Source organism: Mchenga conophoros, linkage group LG7, assembly GCF_057382185.1.
Source record: "Mchenga conophoros isolate Kocher_MC1m ecotype Shallow Benthic linkage group LG7, M_conophoros_male_GT1.1, whole genome shotgun sequence".
Taxonomy (NCBI): domain Eukaryota; kingdom Metazoa; phylum Chordata; class Actinopteri; order Cichliformes; family Cichlidae; genus Mchenga; species Mchenga conophoros.
The window spans coordinates 44,348,980-44,363,081 of NC_140532.1; the positions used below are offsets into that span (position 1 = coordinate 44,348,980).

General features: G+C 40.0%; 2 protein-coding genes across 2 annotated transcripts; one reads left to right on the forward strand and one right to left on the reverse strand.

Annotated features, from left to right (window-relative positions):
* The first annotated feature begins 49 nt into the window (after window positions 1-49).
* Window positions 50-10,256, forward strand: tmem120b (transmembrane protein 120B). The gene is made up of 12 exons (XM_085279521.1): window positions 50-340; window positions 2,741-2,859; window positions 3,018-3,134; window positions 3,217-3,276; window positions 3,379-3,474; window positions 3,567-3,656; window positions 3,774-3,839; window positions 3,922-3,983; window positions 7,385-7,477; window positions 7,746-7,810; window positions 7,995-8,063; window positions 8,633-10,256. The coding sequence occupies exons 1-12, from the start codon at window positions 278-280 to the stop codon at window positions 8,747-8,749; spliced, it is 1,017 nt and encodes a 338-aa protein (XP_085135647.1). The 5' UTR covers window positions 50-277; the 3' UTR covers window positions 8,750-10,256.
* A 497-nt stretch (window positions 10,257-10,753) lies between these two features.
* rhof (ras homolog family member F) lies at window positions 10,754-13,909 on the reverse strand. The gene is made up of 5 exons (XM_085279528.1): window positions 13,046-13,909; window positions 12,730-12,817; window positions 11,640-11,749; window positions 11,176-11,310; window positions 10,754-10,938 (listed from the first exon to the last, which is right to left on the reverse strand). Exons 1-5 carry the CDS (start codon window positions 13,172-13,174, stop codon window positions 10,774-10,776), a joined length of 627 nt encoding a protein of 208 aa, XP_085135654.1. The 5' UTR covers window positions 13,175-13,909; the 3' UTR covers window positions 10,754-10,773.
* Between the last annotated feature and the right edge of the window lie 193 nt (window positions 13,910-14,102).

Genomic DNA, 14,102 nt, shown 5'->3' on the forward strand with positions numbered 1-14,102 from the left:
TAATTGGGAGACCATTTAAAAATTCGAGTTTAACATGTTTGGGTGTCATTTTTAATCCACAAGTCATGTTTTATTTATCTGCCGTTAGTTTTTTTTATTTACTGTTTGATGGCTTCAACCGTGGTTAAACCACAGTGTTTGGTCATCACGGCGGTTTACGAAGTGCGCATGCTCCGCACAAGAGTTAAAACTCGCCTGAGTGGCCGGAGCAGGAGCAGCCCGTGGGTGAAAAGCCTTGTGAAAGAGTCTTCTTCGCCGAATAAGCTACAACACTGCAATGTCCAAGCCGAGGTTTCAGGCGGAGTGGGAGGAAATTGATGAGGAATATCAACAATTACAGGTGACTGAAAACTCTTAAACGAGTATAGTATAATTTGTGCTAGCGTGCCGTCGAGGACATGCAGGGTTCTGTAGCAGTTTGTCTAGCTCTTTCCTATTCGCCATTCATTCTCAGGTCATCCGTAAACCGAGCATCGAGCCAATAAGTGCGCTGTTGGCAGCAGTATCCGAGGGATGCAATATATTTGCCGTGCGTTTTATAATTTTTCTGACTTTACTGTAACATCGCTGTGTTGTAGTCGCTAACATTAGCAATAGTCTTCTTAGGGCTAATGTGCTTTGCTGCTAATAAGCAGATACAGTAACTTAGCTAACCGCACACTGCATTGTTGTGCTATTGACTAATTTTAAATCATTGCTACCGAAGTTGAGGTAGAGGTTAAAGTGGCTTCACAAATTAGTTTCTGGGTCTTTGGCTTGGGTGATTTATTTAGGAGTCCTTGGGGACATCAGCAGCCATCGTGAAGTTGACACGCTAGCTCACGTTAGCCATAGTTTGCTAACTTTGAACAACATGAAGATAAGAAACTGTATTGTTCGCCTAAAATCTCTGATTCTGAGACACCTCACAGTTTGTGCACACGTGGATCTGAAACTGAGCAGAAACCGCCTCCCGTTCATATTATAGCTTTTATATTTCAGCTTTATTTACATCTTTCAAACAGCTGCAGTTCTTTAGAGAATGTTAATACACATATTTTGACTAAACTTTTACAACTATAAACAAATGTGTAAACAAATTTTGAAACGATAAAAGAAAAATGTCGTAAAGCTTTAACACGTACAGAAATATTGAGCCCACTTCAATTAAAAAACAAAAGTCAAGGGTTTTTTAAATTGCCACTGAGGTGGAGTCATTCACCTTCAGACACTGGGGCCACGATGGCTAAAAGCTGATTCCTCCTGTGTGTATAGATCTTGGGACCAGGAGGCCAGCTGCATAGCATCTGACTTATGTTTATCTGTATATGATGATTATGTGACCTCTGAGAGAGAGAGAGACTGGTGCCAGACCCATAGAAGAATTTAAAACAGATTTTGCATCGTTTTCGTGTCAGTTTGAATGGACGTGTACTTAGATCGTGTGCTCAGTACTGGCTGACTGGTATAACCCATTCTTTTAACAGGCCATTTGCCTCATCATAACTGATGTCAGGAAATGATCATGTGATAAAACAAAGAATGCTGAAACACAACAAATGAGAGCTGCATGTAGATTGCTTTCTTTTACCTATTAATTGCTGGGGAGTTCTCCCTACTTTTTGTAGTGTCGCTAACTTTGAATTATTTCATCATAAGGACACTCATAGGACAAGTATTAAACAATTACTGTTCTCTGCTGAAGAGATCAGTCCTGCTTTTGTGATGGTGTGCTGGATGGATGGAGGTACAACAAAGGGGGTTGAACAAAGGGGGATAGGAATCTGACCCCTGATTAGCAAACTTACATGTAGTTTACATGTATGACAATAGGATCCGCTTACGGGGACTGTTTCACTGAAGAACAGAGTATTAAAGGCTCAAAGATTCAGAGGATAGTGAGTCACTCTCAGCATGAATGGATGAATGAACTTTTATTGTCATTATACATAGGCAAACTTTCATTGTACTTTCTCTTAGGATTAAAATGACAATAAATGAACAGAATGAATAAATAAATAGGATTAATAAAAATGGGTATGTAATTAATGATAAAAGAACTTAAACTTAGAAGCATGACTATATATGGGTGTGTCATCAGTTTTCAGTGTTTAGCCAGGACATTTCTATTTATATTTTGAAGTCTACTAATTGTTTGAACTGCAGTTCATATTTCCAAATGATATAATTTACTTTTAATTAATTTATAATTCTTATTGAAGCTGTCAGGTAAAAGACGTGTGTGTGTGTGTCTGTGTGTGTGTGTGTCTGTCTGTGTGTGTGTCTGTGTGTGTGTCTGTGTGTGTGTCTGTGTGTCAGATGCTTCATGCTTTTTGATGGGGAGAAAGTGATGACAGTGTAGCTACGAGCGCAAGTAAACCTGAGTATTTATTTTACTAAAAAATCTTGTGGAATTTGCGGTTTGTCTTCATACAGAAAGGTTGGACAGTTTTTCCACTACTGCTGAAAGAGACTATGAGCCAAAAGTTTCATCTTTTGTTGTTTTGTTTGTTTTTTAAAGCTTGGCAAAGACTTGTGTGGGATAATAATGCATTTTTATTCTATCAAACAAGGTTTTCAAGGGAATATGACAAATTTCAGTTGAAGTTAATCTGTAAACACCCACTGGCTTTTCTTTGTATTTGTATTTTGATTCAGTTGTGGCTGTATTTATCTTTAAGTCCTAGCTGGTTGTGCTTAATCCTTATTTCTGCATTTCAGCAGATGTTTCTAACCAGACATGTATTTAATTTATTCACAGGAAACTCACAAAATATACAGACAAAAACTAGAAGAGCTCACCAGTCTTCAAGCAACTTGCAGCAACGCCATCAGTAAACAGAGGAAATGTCTGAAAGACTTGAGGCACAGTTTAACCAAGTAAGTACACCTGCTATAAAAATAGTCAAGCAAGTAGTCGACGGTTTCCCACGACTAAAATAAGCACTTAAATGATCTGGTTTTGATTTCGGTGATATCATGGAGAGTGAAAAGTATCCTTCGTCTTTTCTCTTTTTGCCCTTCTGCTTTCCTTACAGGTGCGCACAGACGTGTGACGAGAAAGAGCTGAAACTAATAACTGACATCAAAACACAAATAAAAGATAAAGAAAATGTTTTCTTTGACATGGAAGCATATTTGCCAAAGAAAAATGGGTGAGTACTATTTGTTGTTAGTGAGAGATCTGCTGTAATCACTAAGCTTTATTTCATTAACTTGCATGCTTTTCATTTTCAGACTATACTTGAATTTGGTCCTGGGCAACGTGAATGTAACCCTTCTCAGCAACCAGGCAAAGTATGTGTCACCTTTTAGCCTCAGGAGCAGGTTCCCGCTGTGGGTTCAGATTGTTTTTTATGTCAGTCTCTTATCATCTCTTTCTTCCGTTTATGTACAAAGATTTGCCTACAAAGACGAGTATGAGAAGTTCAAGCTTTACATGACAATAATCCTGATGTTCGGAGCAATAACCTGCCTCTTCTTTCTAAACTGTCGGTGAGATAACCTACCTCCCCCTCAAAGCATGACTGGTGGTGTTATTTTATTAAGGATTGGCTTCTTATTTATTTGTTTTCTGCCTTGTTTAGGGTCACTGATGAAATCTTCAACTTCTTGTTGGTGTGGTACTACTGCACATTGACCATAAGGGAAAGCATCCTCATAAACAACGGCTCCAGGTGTGTTGCTACTATCGGAGCATTTATCCTTTAGTGGGTTATTTTTAAATTAAAGCCTTTGTCTATGGAAGATTTTTAGTTGGGAAAATTTTCAAGTTCCTCCTTTTTTCTTTTCAGGATCAAAGGGTGGTGGGTGTCTCACCATTATGTCTCCACCTTCTTGTCAGGTGTTATGCTGACATGGTGAGATATTGTCTTTGTTGATTCAGCATTGTGTTGTTTTTATTTTGGGAAATGTGAATGAGTTGGTCTTTTCTTTCCTCAGGCCAGAAGGAGCTATGTATCAGATGTTCAGGAGCCAGTTTCTTGCCTTCTCCATCTATCAAAGTAAGATGAATCCATGAGATTAATTCATTTACTTAGTGGTGCTAAATTAGCTTATTTTTTTACACTCACTGGCCACTTTATTAGATACAGATGTTAGTACCAAGTTGGGAACCCTTTTGCGTTCAGATCAGAATTCTTCATGACATGTAAGATTCAATATGGTCCTCGAATCATTTGCTCCATATTGACAGTTGCTGCAGATTTGTCAGCTGCACATATGTGATGCAAAACTCCAGTTCCAATAAATCAAAGGTCCTCTATTAGACTGAGATCTGATGACTTTGGAGGTAATCTGAGTAGAGTGAACTCTTTGTGATTTTTAAGAAACCAGTTTGAGGTTATTTGAGCTTTCACATGGGGTGTTGTCTCGTTTTTGGACCATTTTCTGTAAACTCTAGAGATGGTTATGTGGGCAAAATCAGAGCAGCTGAGTAGTTTATGAAATATTCAGACAAGCTCGTCTGGCAGAAACAACCATCCCACAGTCAAAGTCTCTTAAATCTCTCACCTTTCCTCATTCTGCTGCTCAGAACTTCAGCAGGTATTCTTCTGTTTTTCCAACTCCCCTTCCTGCGCTTCTTTAAAAGCAACAGTTCAAGATTTAATAGTTCAAAGTCCAACATAAACAGCTCAGTTACATCATGACAGCAGAGCAATCTGGGCACACCACTGAAAAGTATAGATGAAGTACAGTACTAAAAGTACTTAGGGTTGACTTAAACCTCAGTTTAAAAAAAGGGGTTTTAAGCATGAAAGCCTTTCCTGTTTGTTATAAGGAACCTCATAACAAATAATGCATTTCACATGGTTTTCTGTTGTTTCGTCAAACATTGCCACACTGCATCACATTTGAGGCACCATGCTGTCGCAGTGCCAAAGAAATGACTACCAATTGCATCAATAGTTGGCAATACGAGTGTCTTCCTGGAGACGGAGACAAATATATTTTGATTATTTGCGGAAGTAAACAAAAAGAAATATTAAAAAGCAAATTGTCAGACTGGAGGTGCTTCTATCACATTTTATTTGGCTTTTGTGATATTTAAGGGATGAAAATAATAATTTCTGCCCTTCAGCCAATTATTGCATAAAACTGTGCATGGAGAGAGAAGATGCACTTGAGCTTAAGGTCTAAATCTGGGATTTCAATATTTAAAAAAAAAAAAAAAAAAAAAAAAAGGGGAGACACACACACACACACACACACACACACACTCTGTAAATCAAAGCTCTAGTTGAGGACCCAGAGGGGGTAAAACAAACTTCAGATGCTTTCATCACTATTTTCCCTCGAATGTTCCCATGTCAGACGCTCACATGCAGTCACACTGTGGTGTGATGCCACACTGTGCCAGAAGAGGGCAAGGTCAGGTCACTTGCAAAACCAAATTTGTTACATAACCCCCCAATAAAACAAAAACTTTGAATGACTTCAGGATGGGGCAGCACTTAAAGGTGATGACTTACAAGTAGGGATGGGTATCGTTTAGGTTTTATCCGATACCGGTGCCAAATCGGTACTTTTGAAACGGTGCCGGTGCTCAAACGGTGCTCAAACCGGTGCTTAAAGACTGGAGAACACAAAATTGGTCCAAAAACCTCTCATGTTCAGCTGGTTTTTTGTAAAAAGATAACAATGTTAGCCTTTTCTGCAGCTATGGGGCATATATGGTATCACTCTTGGCTGGAAGCAGTGCTTAAACAATGGAAAAAACACAAACTTTGTCCAAAACCTCTCATGTTTAACTGTTTTCCACTTTTTCTTTGGTCATTTTAGCCTTTTTGGCCAGGGTGAAGGGAGTATCTGCCATCAAACAAGAAGACAGCCGCATGTAGCTATGATGATGTTTGCTAGTTCACCTTACATGCATTAATGTAATAACGTGGTTAGCCTACTAAACGTAAATTACACGCGAACAACATTAAGCTACTCACGCAGAGAAGAACGGCTGCTGCTGCATCATCATCCGTCATCATTTCTGCTACACTGACAGGGCTAGGGGCCAGGACTCTCCTCTTCGTGTTTTTGGGGGATATTGCTAACTCCGGGTCCAATAACAGGCAACCCACGCACAGTAGATGTGCTCGGTGTGAGGTCTCGCAGCAAGCTATCATACGGCGCATTTCTGGGCTTTTAAAAAAACCCGCTATGCGTCGCCAGGTGTTTCATCGGATTTGAGGTGTTACCTCCTTTGACAGTATCACAGTATCACCTTAAAGCACTTGTTGCAGGTTGCTGAGTTTGCATATTTTGCTGTGAAGTACAGCCAGACTTATGACCGCTTCGCCTTGGACATTTTTAATCTGTAGCTCTGCTCTAAAAGAACGCACGTACCTGGACCCGCCTACTATCCTCGGAAACGTAAAATGATTGGCTAGAAGTGTATCACAGCTCAGGAAAAAAAAGCACCGAAATAAAGCACCGAAATGTGCGCTGCTTTTCGGTCTGGTTACTACCGTTTATGTCAGAACCGGTGCCATGATGGCACCGGACACCGGTACCCATCCCTACTTACAAGTTTGTACTACAAAGAAATACAGTAGTTAGAAAGTCATGTCACAGTATCTCATGTTCACAATGATGTTGGAAAAACTGGATTTGAATACTTTTCCTTTCCATTTGTAGGCAGCTAAGATTTATTAGTGTGTCTGCAACTGCTCTTGCAAACCGTGTCTCTTTGTATTATGTGTCTGTATATTTACTCTTAAACTGTACAAGTCATTGGATGGAGCCATACAACTGGATTGAGCTGAGGTACACAAATAAAAAGCTGTCAGTGAAGAGCTTCATTAAATCTTTGTTGTAGTCTGGGATTAGATTTGATCTGTATTTGCAGAACTTGCTGTAAATGTCTGTAAAAAGGTTCCTGGTGAGAACCTTTTTAAATAAGAGCTTTAATAATACAGATGATTTAAAGTTGATAGTTGGATTTAATAAGGTTGTAGAAAGGCCTAAAAACTAACCGGACTATAACAAAGAGCAGTTTATTTAACAGTGATGGAAAATGATGAGATTGTAGCTGCTTCATCAGCCGTTGTTAAGCAGTTTGTGGAAATATGTCTTCTCCTGAGTATAGAAGGGAATTCATGTGACACACTGGCGGTTGTACTTGTTGCTATGTATATCATGAGGTGTCAACTCTGTGAGGGTGCTCTCTGGTCAGGGTTTTGGATGACAAGTCAAATGTTTGAAAGCGTAATAATTTAAAAAAAAAAAAAAAAAAAAAAAAAAAGTCTGCCTGACAGATTCAACCGAATGTAGAACTTGTGGTTTTGAGCCAAACTTCACATGGAGAGCTGCAGTTTGTTGATTGTTATTGTTGCCATCAGTGCTCTACAATAAGAACGTGGTTACAAAGTGCAGCGATGAATAATTATTTTTAATCTTTTTGTTCCTCCAGGCTTTGTTCAGTTCCTTCAGTACTACTACCAGAGCGGCTGCTTATACAGGCTGCGAGCTTTGGGAGAGAGAAATCAGCTGGACCTCACAGTGGGTAAGCTATTTTTGATGATAACCATTTCAGTTGTTTGAGTCATCTGCAACATCGTGTCTGGGTGGGGGAAATGGGGGATGGGTGAGAGATGGGGGCAGTTGTTAACATCAGCGTGCAGGGTCACAGATGTCCCAACACGCTGGAGCACCGATGACACAGATCTGCTTCCTCAAACATCTCAAACGTCAAGCTGTTGAGCAGTGAAATCGGAGTGAGAGCACTCCAAAAAAACAAAACATGACAAGTGACTGTTTTTCTGTCTCTGCAGAGGGATTTCAATCTTGGATGTGGAGGGGACTCACGTTTCTTTTGCCTTTTCTATTTTTTGGCCATGTAAGTTTTCATGTTTTTTCTACTTGTATCCAATATAAAACTTCTATTGCTCGATTGCACTTTTCAGGAGGACTGCACAAGATCCTCACTGGGCATTAAGAGCATAAAATGGCCTGGCGTTTTTTAAAAGAAACATGTGTCTGTGCAGCAACATCATGAAAGATGATGCCTCCTCTTCTTTCAGTTTTGGCAGCTGTACAACTCTGTGACCTTGTTCCGCTTGGCAAGCCATGAGGATTGTAAGGAGTGGCAGGTAAGGATCGCATTTGCAGTTCAAGTGCTTAAATGTCAAACCGACATGTTGAAGCAGAGCTCAAAGATAATTTTATGTAAGAGGAAAATGTTTGAGACGCTTCTTTTGGATCTCATTTGTACATTCCTCATGTATATTTGGTAGCAGTATAAGCTAAGGCCACATTTGGGGTCGTATTCAGAGTTATATTTACAAATTCTGACCCTACCATCAGAGTCTCATCCTCCGTCTCATTTCCTCTAATCTCTGACATGAAGGCTTTTTAACCTAGAGAAGTGCCGCTCACTGAATATTCTCTGTTTTCGGACCATTCTCTGTAAACCCCAGAGATGGTTGTGCGGGAAAGTCCCAGTCTGACACTAATAACTGTGCCATGTTCAGTGTCGCCTACAATCTGTTGAACTTTGCTCGCGCTGTGCCTGCACTTTCCTCATCACAGCAAGAACCGTCTGCGAACACAAGTGTTAGGAAATGATGCGTTTTAGAACAGTCGTCTTCATTTTCGTGTCCTGTTTGAAAGACGCACAGCTGCACATGCCATGACTTGTAACCCTTTTTTCTTCTTTTAGGTATTCATGCTGGCTCTAACATTTCTCGTCCTGTTCCTGGGAAACTTTCTCACCACGGTAAAAGTCGTCCACCAAAAAGTTCAGAAAAACCCGGAGAAGGTCCAAAAAACTGACTGAGAATAACCTCAGCGAGGCATCTTCAATGGCCAGTCATTTTGAAGTAACACGCACAATCGCTTGATGGACTGAACAGAGTGTGATCAGGTCGAGACGACGAGGCTGAAGCCACCGTTTTGTCTCGGGCAGCAGCATCCGGCCAAAGTTTCTGACAAACATGTTTTTACATATGTATGACTGTGTTGATGTTCATATGGGCACATCACAAAGTGACGTTCACCTGATGTGTGTGTGTGTGTGTGTGTGTGTGTGTGTGTGTGTGTGTGTGTGTGTGTGTGTGTGTGTGTGGAAAGAGTGCGTTTATTTGGGTGTTTGTGTCTGTGCATGAACCTTAGCGGAGAGCCTCTGTTCAAATCATATGCAAGTAATGAGGGAAGGTAGCATCGTTTAACAGAACAGAAAATAGTTTGCCTTTGAAGACCTAACGTCTGTCACACACATGCTTCATACTTCTGTGAAGTAATGATGATCAAAACGTCTCCCGAAAAAATTGATCACTTTCAGTTTGAGGCTGTACTTCACCACCACCTTTTTGTCTCATCTCCCTGTTGTGTGATATTATTTTTACTGCTAGTCTTTAGGTCCTGAAAATCTCAAATGTAGGTCCAAAGCTTAAAAAAAATATATATATCAAGCTGATACTTGAGTATTGAGAATTATCTGAAAGGGTGGAAGAAAAAAAGAATCCCTCTGCTGTCTCGAGTGAGAGCAGCTGCTCTGTCTTTACTGTCACTGTTTTGTTTCCAGATGAGTTGGGACTACAAAGGGAGCACTACATTGTTTGTCTTTTTGAAAGCAGCGGTTTCAAAAGCCATAACTTTTTTTTTTTTTTTTTTTTAATCCCAAGAAGACGCACATAACATTTAGCGACACAGTTTTTGGGGAAGATGGTTCAAATTACTGTTCTGAGTTCCCGTTTTGTTACATGTTGGAGAAATGTTTTGATTAAATGCTGCTATTGGCACCAGTACTGTGAGACTGATTATGAATTTTTTTTAATGTTTTCAATTATTTTTCTAATTCCACAGACCCATATACCCTATAATATTTGAATTAATTTATGGTGAGACCTTTCACTTTGCTTCACACAGTTTTCTCTGATGCCTTACTTTTTATTCATGGGATGGGGGAGGGGACAAAAAAAACCACTTGTTTTGTGAAAATGGTTTCATTGATTGTGTCATGTCTTGTGCAATCATGCTCCTGGAGAGAATCTCAGTGTCTGTGTACTTTTTTTTTTTTTTTTTTTTTTTTTTTTTTTTTGAGGGAAATTGATCACATCTGATGTGATTAAAACACTTTGTCTTTAACACAAAGAAAAATTGTACGTAGCCATTTTTCAAGAATGCAATTTGCTCCCTGAGTTTTTCATGTGTCCGTTATGGTTAAATCAGCACCTGATTAAGAACAGTAACTCGTTTTTTCTTGTTCTCACAGGTGTTCACTGTATTCATTACATTGTTTCAGTCCAACCTGTGATAAAAGCCTAAATAAACTGTGCAGCCGCTCTAACGCGTTATGGTTTTTCAACTCTAGTGGGCGCTATTGGTAAAGCTAAGAGTCGTGCTTCAGACTGACGGCCACAAAACAACCTAACAGTCGTGAGTTGGGTTTTTTGTTTTTTTGTTTTTTTTTTTTTTCTTCTCCTTCACTCCTTTAGATTGTAAAAGCTACATCACAATACAAACAATAACTCGGTGCCTCCAATAAATATGTTTTTGGTAAAATAACAGTACAAAAGTAGAGAGAGTACAAAATTCCTCAGGAAGAAGAAAATACATAAAAATACCAGACATAACATATGAAAGTAAAACCCTCCAAAAGAGGGTGTTTCAAGCTCCACGTTGCAACTTGCAAAATTGTCTTTCCTGTTGTGTCATCACTCATTTCCTTGTAACACTGAAGGATCATGTGCAGGCCCCCAACTTTCAATCTCTGCAAGACACTGAGCACAATCTGTCTCACTGAAGAAGAGGGTTCTTGTGGCTTTTTGTCCTTTTTAAAAAAAAAAAAAAAAAAAACTTTCACAAAATGATACATTTCTTCTTCCTCTTGTTATTCCTCTGTTTTCGGTTGAAGGCCAAAGCCCTCTTCGTTGCCTCTCTGAAAACGTCTTCCACGTTCTCCTGATACTTCGCCGAGCACTCGAGGTAGAGCTCTGCGTTCATGTGCTGGCGAGTCTCCTCACCCTGGGTGAAAAATGAACAAAAATCAAAGCAAGTTTTAGAAAAAAGCAAGAATTAGACTGTAAAGCTGCGAAGACAACGATCAGTAAAGGAAGAAGGAAAAAACATGTATCTGAAGGAACTCTGTAGCTTTTAGATGTGGTGATGGGTTCTGGTTAGCGTGCATGCTCTTGTATCCTGTAACATCAGTGAAAACATGTTTACAGAGATCGGTGAACGTCTGCATGGTTCGCTTCTTACTTGCATGTAAGTGACATGAGCCAGATTCATAGCCTTCAGCTTCCTGGCACACTCTTTGTCCTTCCTGAGGTCAGTCTTGCAGCCAATCAGGATGACTGGCGTGTCCCGACAGAAGTGCTTCACCTCTGGGTACCACTAGGCAAACAGAATAGGGAGTTTAACGGTGTGATACAGTACATGTCTGTTATTTCCCCTATTAGATTTTTGAATTATTTGGCATTACTCTGTTTGTTTGCAGCACTGATTGGTCCTGTATTGTAATCCTTGCTCACATGAAGGCTTGCACAACATAAGAGTTAATAATATACGAGACAATGCAAGGCAGCACCAACATACCAGGTGATTAATGATTAATCGTAAACTGGATCTTAAACAAAAAAACAAGAACGTTTGGCGACATTCCTGTGCCTGCATGAGTAACTTGGCTCATTGTTAACACTTATTGTAAAATAGAAAAGGATCACCTTTATCAGGACGTTCTCATAGCTGGTTGGGTTTGTGACATCAAAGCAGACTAGAACCAGATTAGCTTCTTGGTACGAAAGTGGCCTCAGTCGATCATAGTCGTCCTGTCCTGAAAGGAGAAGGGCAAGAAATATGGGTTAGCCGATAAATGTAGAAGTGTGAATACGCCCATACGCTACAAAACTCTGTGTGTGCGTCTAAAGAAACAAAAGAACAAATATTCTGCTTTAAATGCAACAGTCTAAACATAAAAATGCTACAAAGTTTATGGTGGCTATAAGAAACCACATCCTGGCTTCAGTTTCCTCTGCAGCTGATGTAAGGCACCCTACAGCAGATAAGCTGACAGACCAGACTGCCGTGGCTTTTCCTGACAATGAAATGTCTTCTTAAAAAAGCTCTTCAGATAACATGGAAATGTGTTAAAACTGTCACTTTTGAGTCACGCTGACCACTTTACGAATCTAATTTTGGTACTAGCAAGTCGACGCTGTACAGCTGGCCATACGTGCTCTGTTTCAAAACATATAAAATACTGTTATTAATATATATTTAAATGGTTTGACAAAGCAAAAATACATAAAATTAGTCCATAAAATGTTTTGAGGGTCTAATCTGAGACTCCAGTCAAGTTTTTGGATATTTACTTGATTGTAGGTGTTTCGTTTGGTTTATTTACCCTATAAAAAAACCCTCATATTAACAGCTGCTTAGTACACTTATATTTTAGACAGTTCCTGAAATATCATGATGATGATGCTCTGACATGAGCGTCAACCTTTACTACTTCCTTCTACAGTGTTTCTCAGAGCACGAAGATAACAACCGAATTCACAAGATGGGAGTGTGGTTGAACTTTAATATCTTAAAAAGCAAAAAAATAAAAGGGTGTTTCTCTTCCACTCGCTTGATAATCACATTAGATTAGATACAATACTTCTGTTTTATTCCACCCAGAGGACAAATAATGTGGCCTCTGAGCTAAAAAATAAACCCTGATGTCTTCTCATACAATGTGAAATTTAAGTGAAGAAAAGAACCCTGAATCACAGAGATGATCATTGATTTTTTTTTTTTTTTTTGTCTTACCGGCTGTGTCATACAGGTTGAGCTTTATCTCTTTTCCTCCGAGAGTGATAGTCGTGGTGTATTTTTCGAACACTGAAGGTGCATACTTCTGTTTTTGACACACAAAAAAGAAAGATTTCCAACTTTAAGAGACAGTGTCATGTTTATATATCCCTTCATTTATACCGATTTGAAGTGTTTCAGAGGTGTGCCTCGTTAATCTTTGGAAAGGCAGCTTACAGTGCTGGGTGTGACAGGTTACAGTCACACATCTGAACTGCGTTCATAAATTCAGAAAGCTGTGATGAGTGAAAAGTGACATGGGAGCTCTTCTTACCTCTGGAAAATCACCTTTGGCATAAACCATCAGAAGAGATGTTTTCCCGCAGCCTCCATCTCCCACAATTACAATTTTAAGTTCATCTCCCTTTTTCGTGGTGCCGCTCCCGGCACCGTTTTGTGTCATCTCGCCTCCAAAGTGTCACGCAGGTGCTCCCTCCAGATTTAACTTAAATACATGACACAGCCTAGCGAGTCTATTTTTTGAATGGTTGAGATGATTTACAGGGAGTGTCAGGCAGAGTGAGGAACAGCCAAGCCTCATGTTTTACCAGGTAGCTCACTCTGCTCACCACTTCCTGTTCCTGTCACACTGTCTGCCTCCAATTGACCCCCCACTTCTCTCCTCTCCTATTATGAGCTTGTTCACTGAAAGCATGCCGCTCTCTCGCCGAATTACACATGTGAAGCGACTGAGTCTGGCTGCTCCTACTTCCTCTACCGCAATGTGTTTGCGTATTTCATTTTCTGGGTGGGTACTCAGTCTGAAGCACTGCCCCCACTGACCGTGTGGCGTGTGTGTGCGAGGGATAACACTGAGAAATGCTCACTTTTCACGCTGATCCTACTGATGCAGGATCAGCAGGTTTTTGTTGACGCTGACAGCTGTCACTACAGAGGTTTCTAGACTCCTGCCTGTGGAGGTGTGAAGCATTGTCTTGGTGAGACTGAGTGGGTCACTGGGTGCACCCATCTAAATGTGAGCTTTTTCCAGGTAAAAAGCCTGTTTTGGTTATCTTTTCCACTGTCAGGCTGGAAAGATATAACAGTTGGAACCTTAAGGAAGCATGCAAGCAGCTTGCAGGTAGAATATTTAATATATCTGAAACAGAAAACAGAGCATCTGAGCACCAGCGCTTCCAGATTAGATCAAAATAACTGTATATTACTTTAAAATTAAAGTGTTTTCTGTACCATGTGATCATTTTGAGTCCTCAGCAGGATGTGAGTAATGCTTCTCTGCTGTGACATCACAGATGGTACCATCAGGACAAACTATTTTCTCTCTTCCCAGGGTGCAGTTTATGGATGTGGGGTTTTTTTGGTCTTTTTTT

Coding starts and splice junctions, on each gene's coding strand:
- tmem120b (XM_085279521.1), top strand. CDS start 278: ATGTCCAAGCCGAGGTTTCAGGCGGAGTGGGAGGAAATTGATGAGGAA. Junction 3,984..7,384: donor TGCCTTCTCCATCTATCAAA/GTAAGATGAATC, acceptor TTGTTCCTCCAG/GCTTTGTTCAGTTCCTTCAG. Junction 7,811..7,994: donor CTTTTCTATTTTTTGGCCAT/GTAAGTTTTCAT, acceptor CTCTTCTTTCAG/TTTTGGCAGCTGTACAACTC.
- rhof (XM_085279528.1), bottom strand. CDS start 13,174: ATGACACAAAACGGTGCCGGGAGCGGCACCACGAAAAAGGGAGATGAA. Junction 12,818..13,045: donor CCAAAGGTGATTTTCCAGAG/GTAAGAAGAGCT, acceptor TGTCAAAAACAG/AAGTATGCACCTTCAGTGTT. Junction 11,750..12,729: donor CAACCTGTATGACACAGCCG/GTAAGACAAAAA, acceptor TTCTCCTTTCAG/GACAGGACGACTATGATCGA.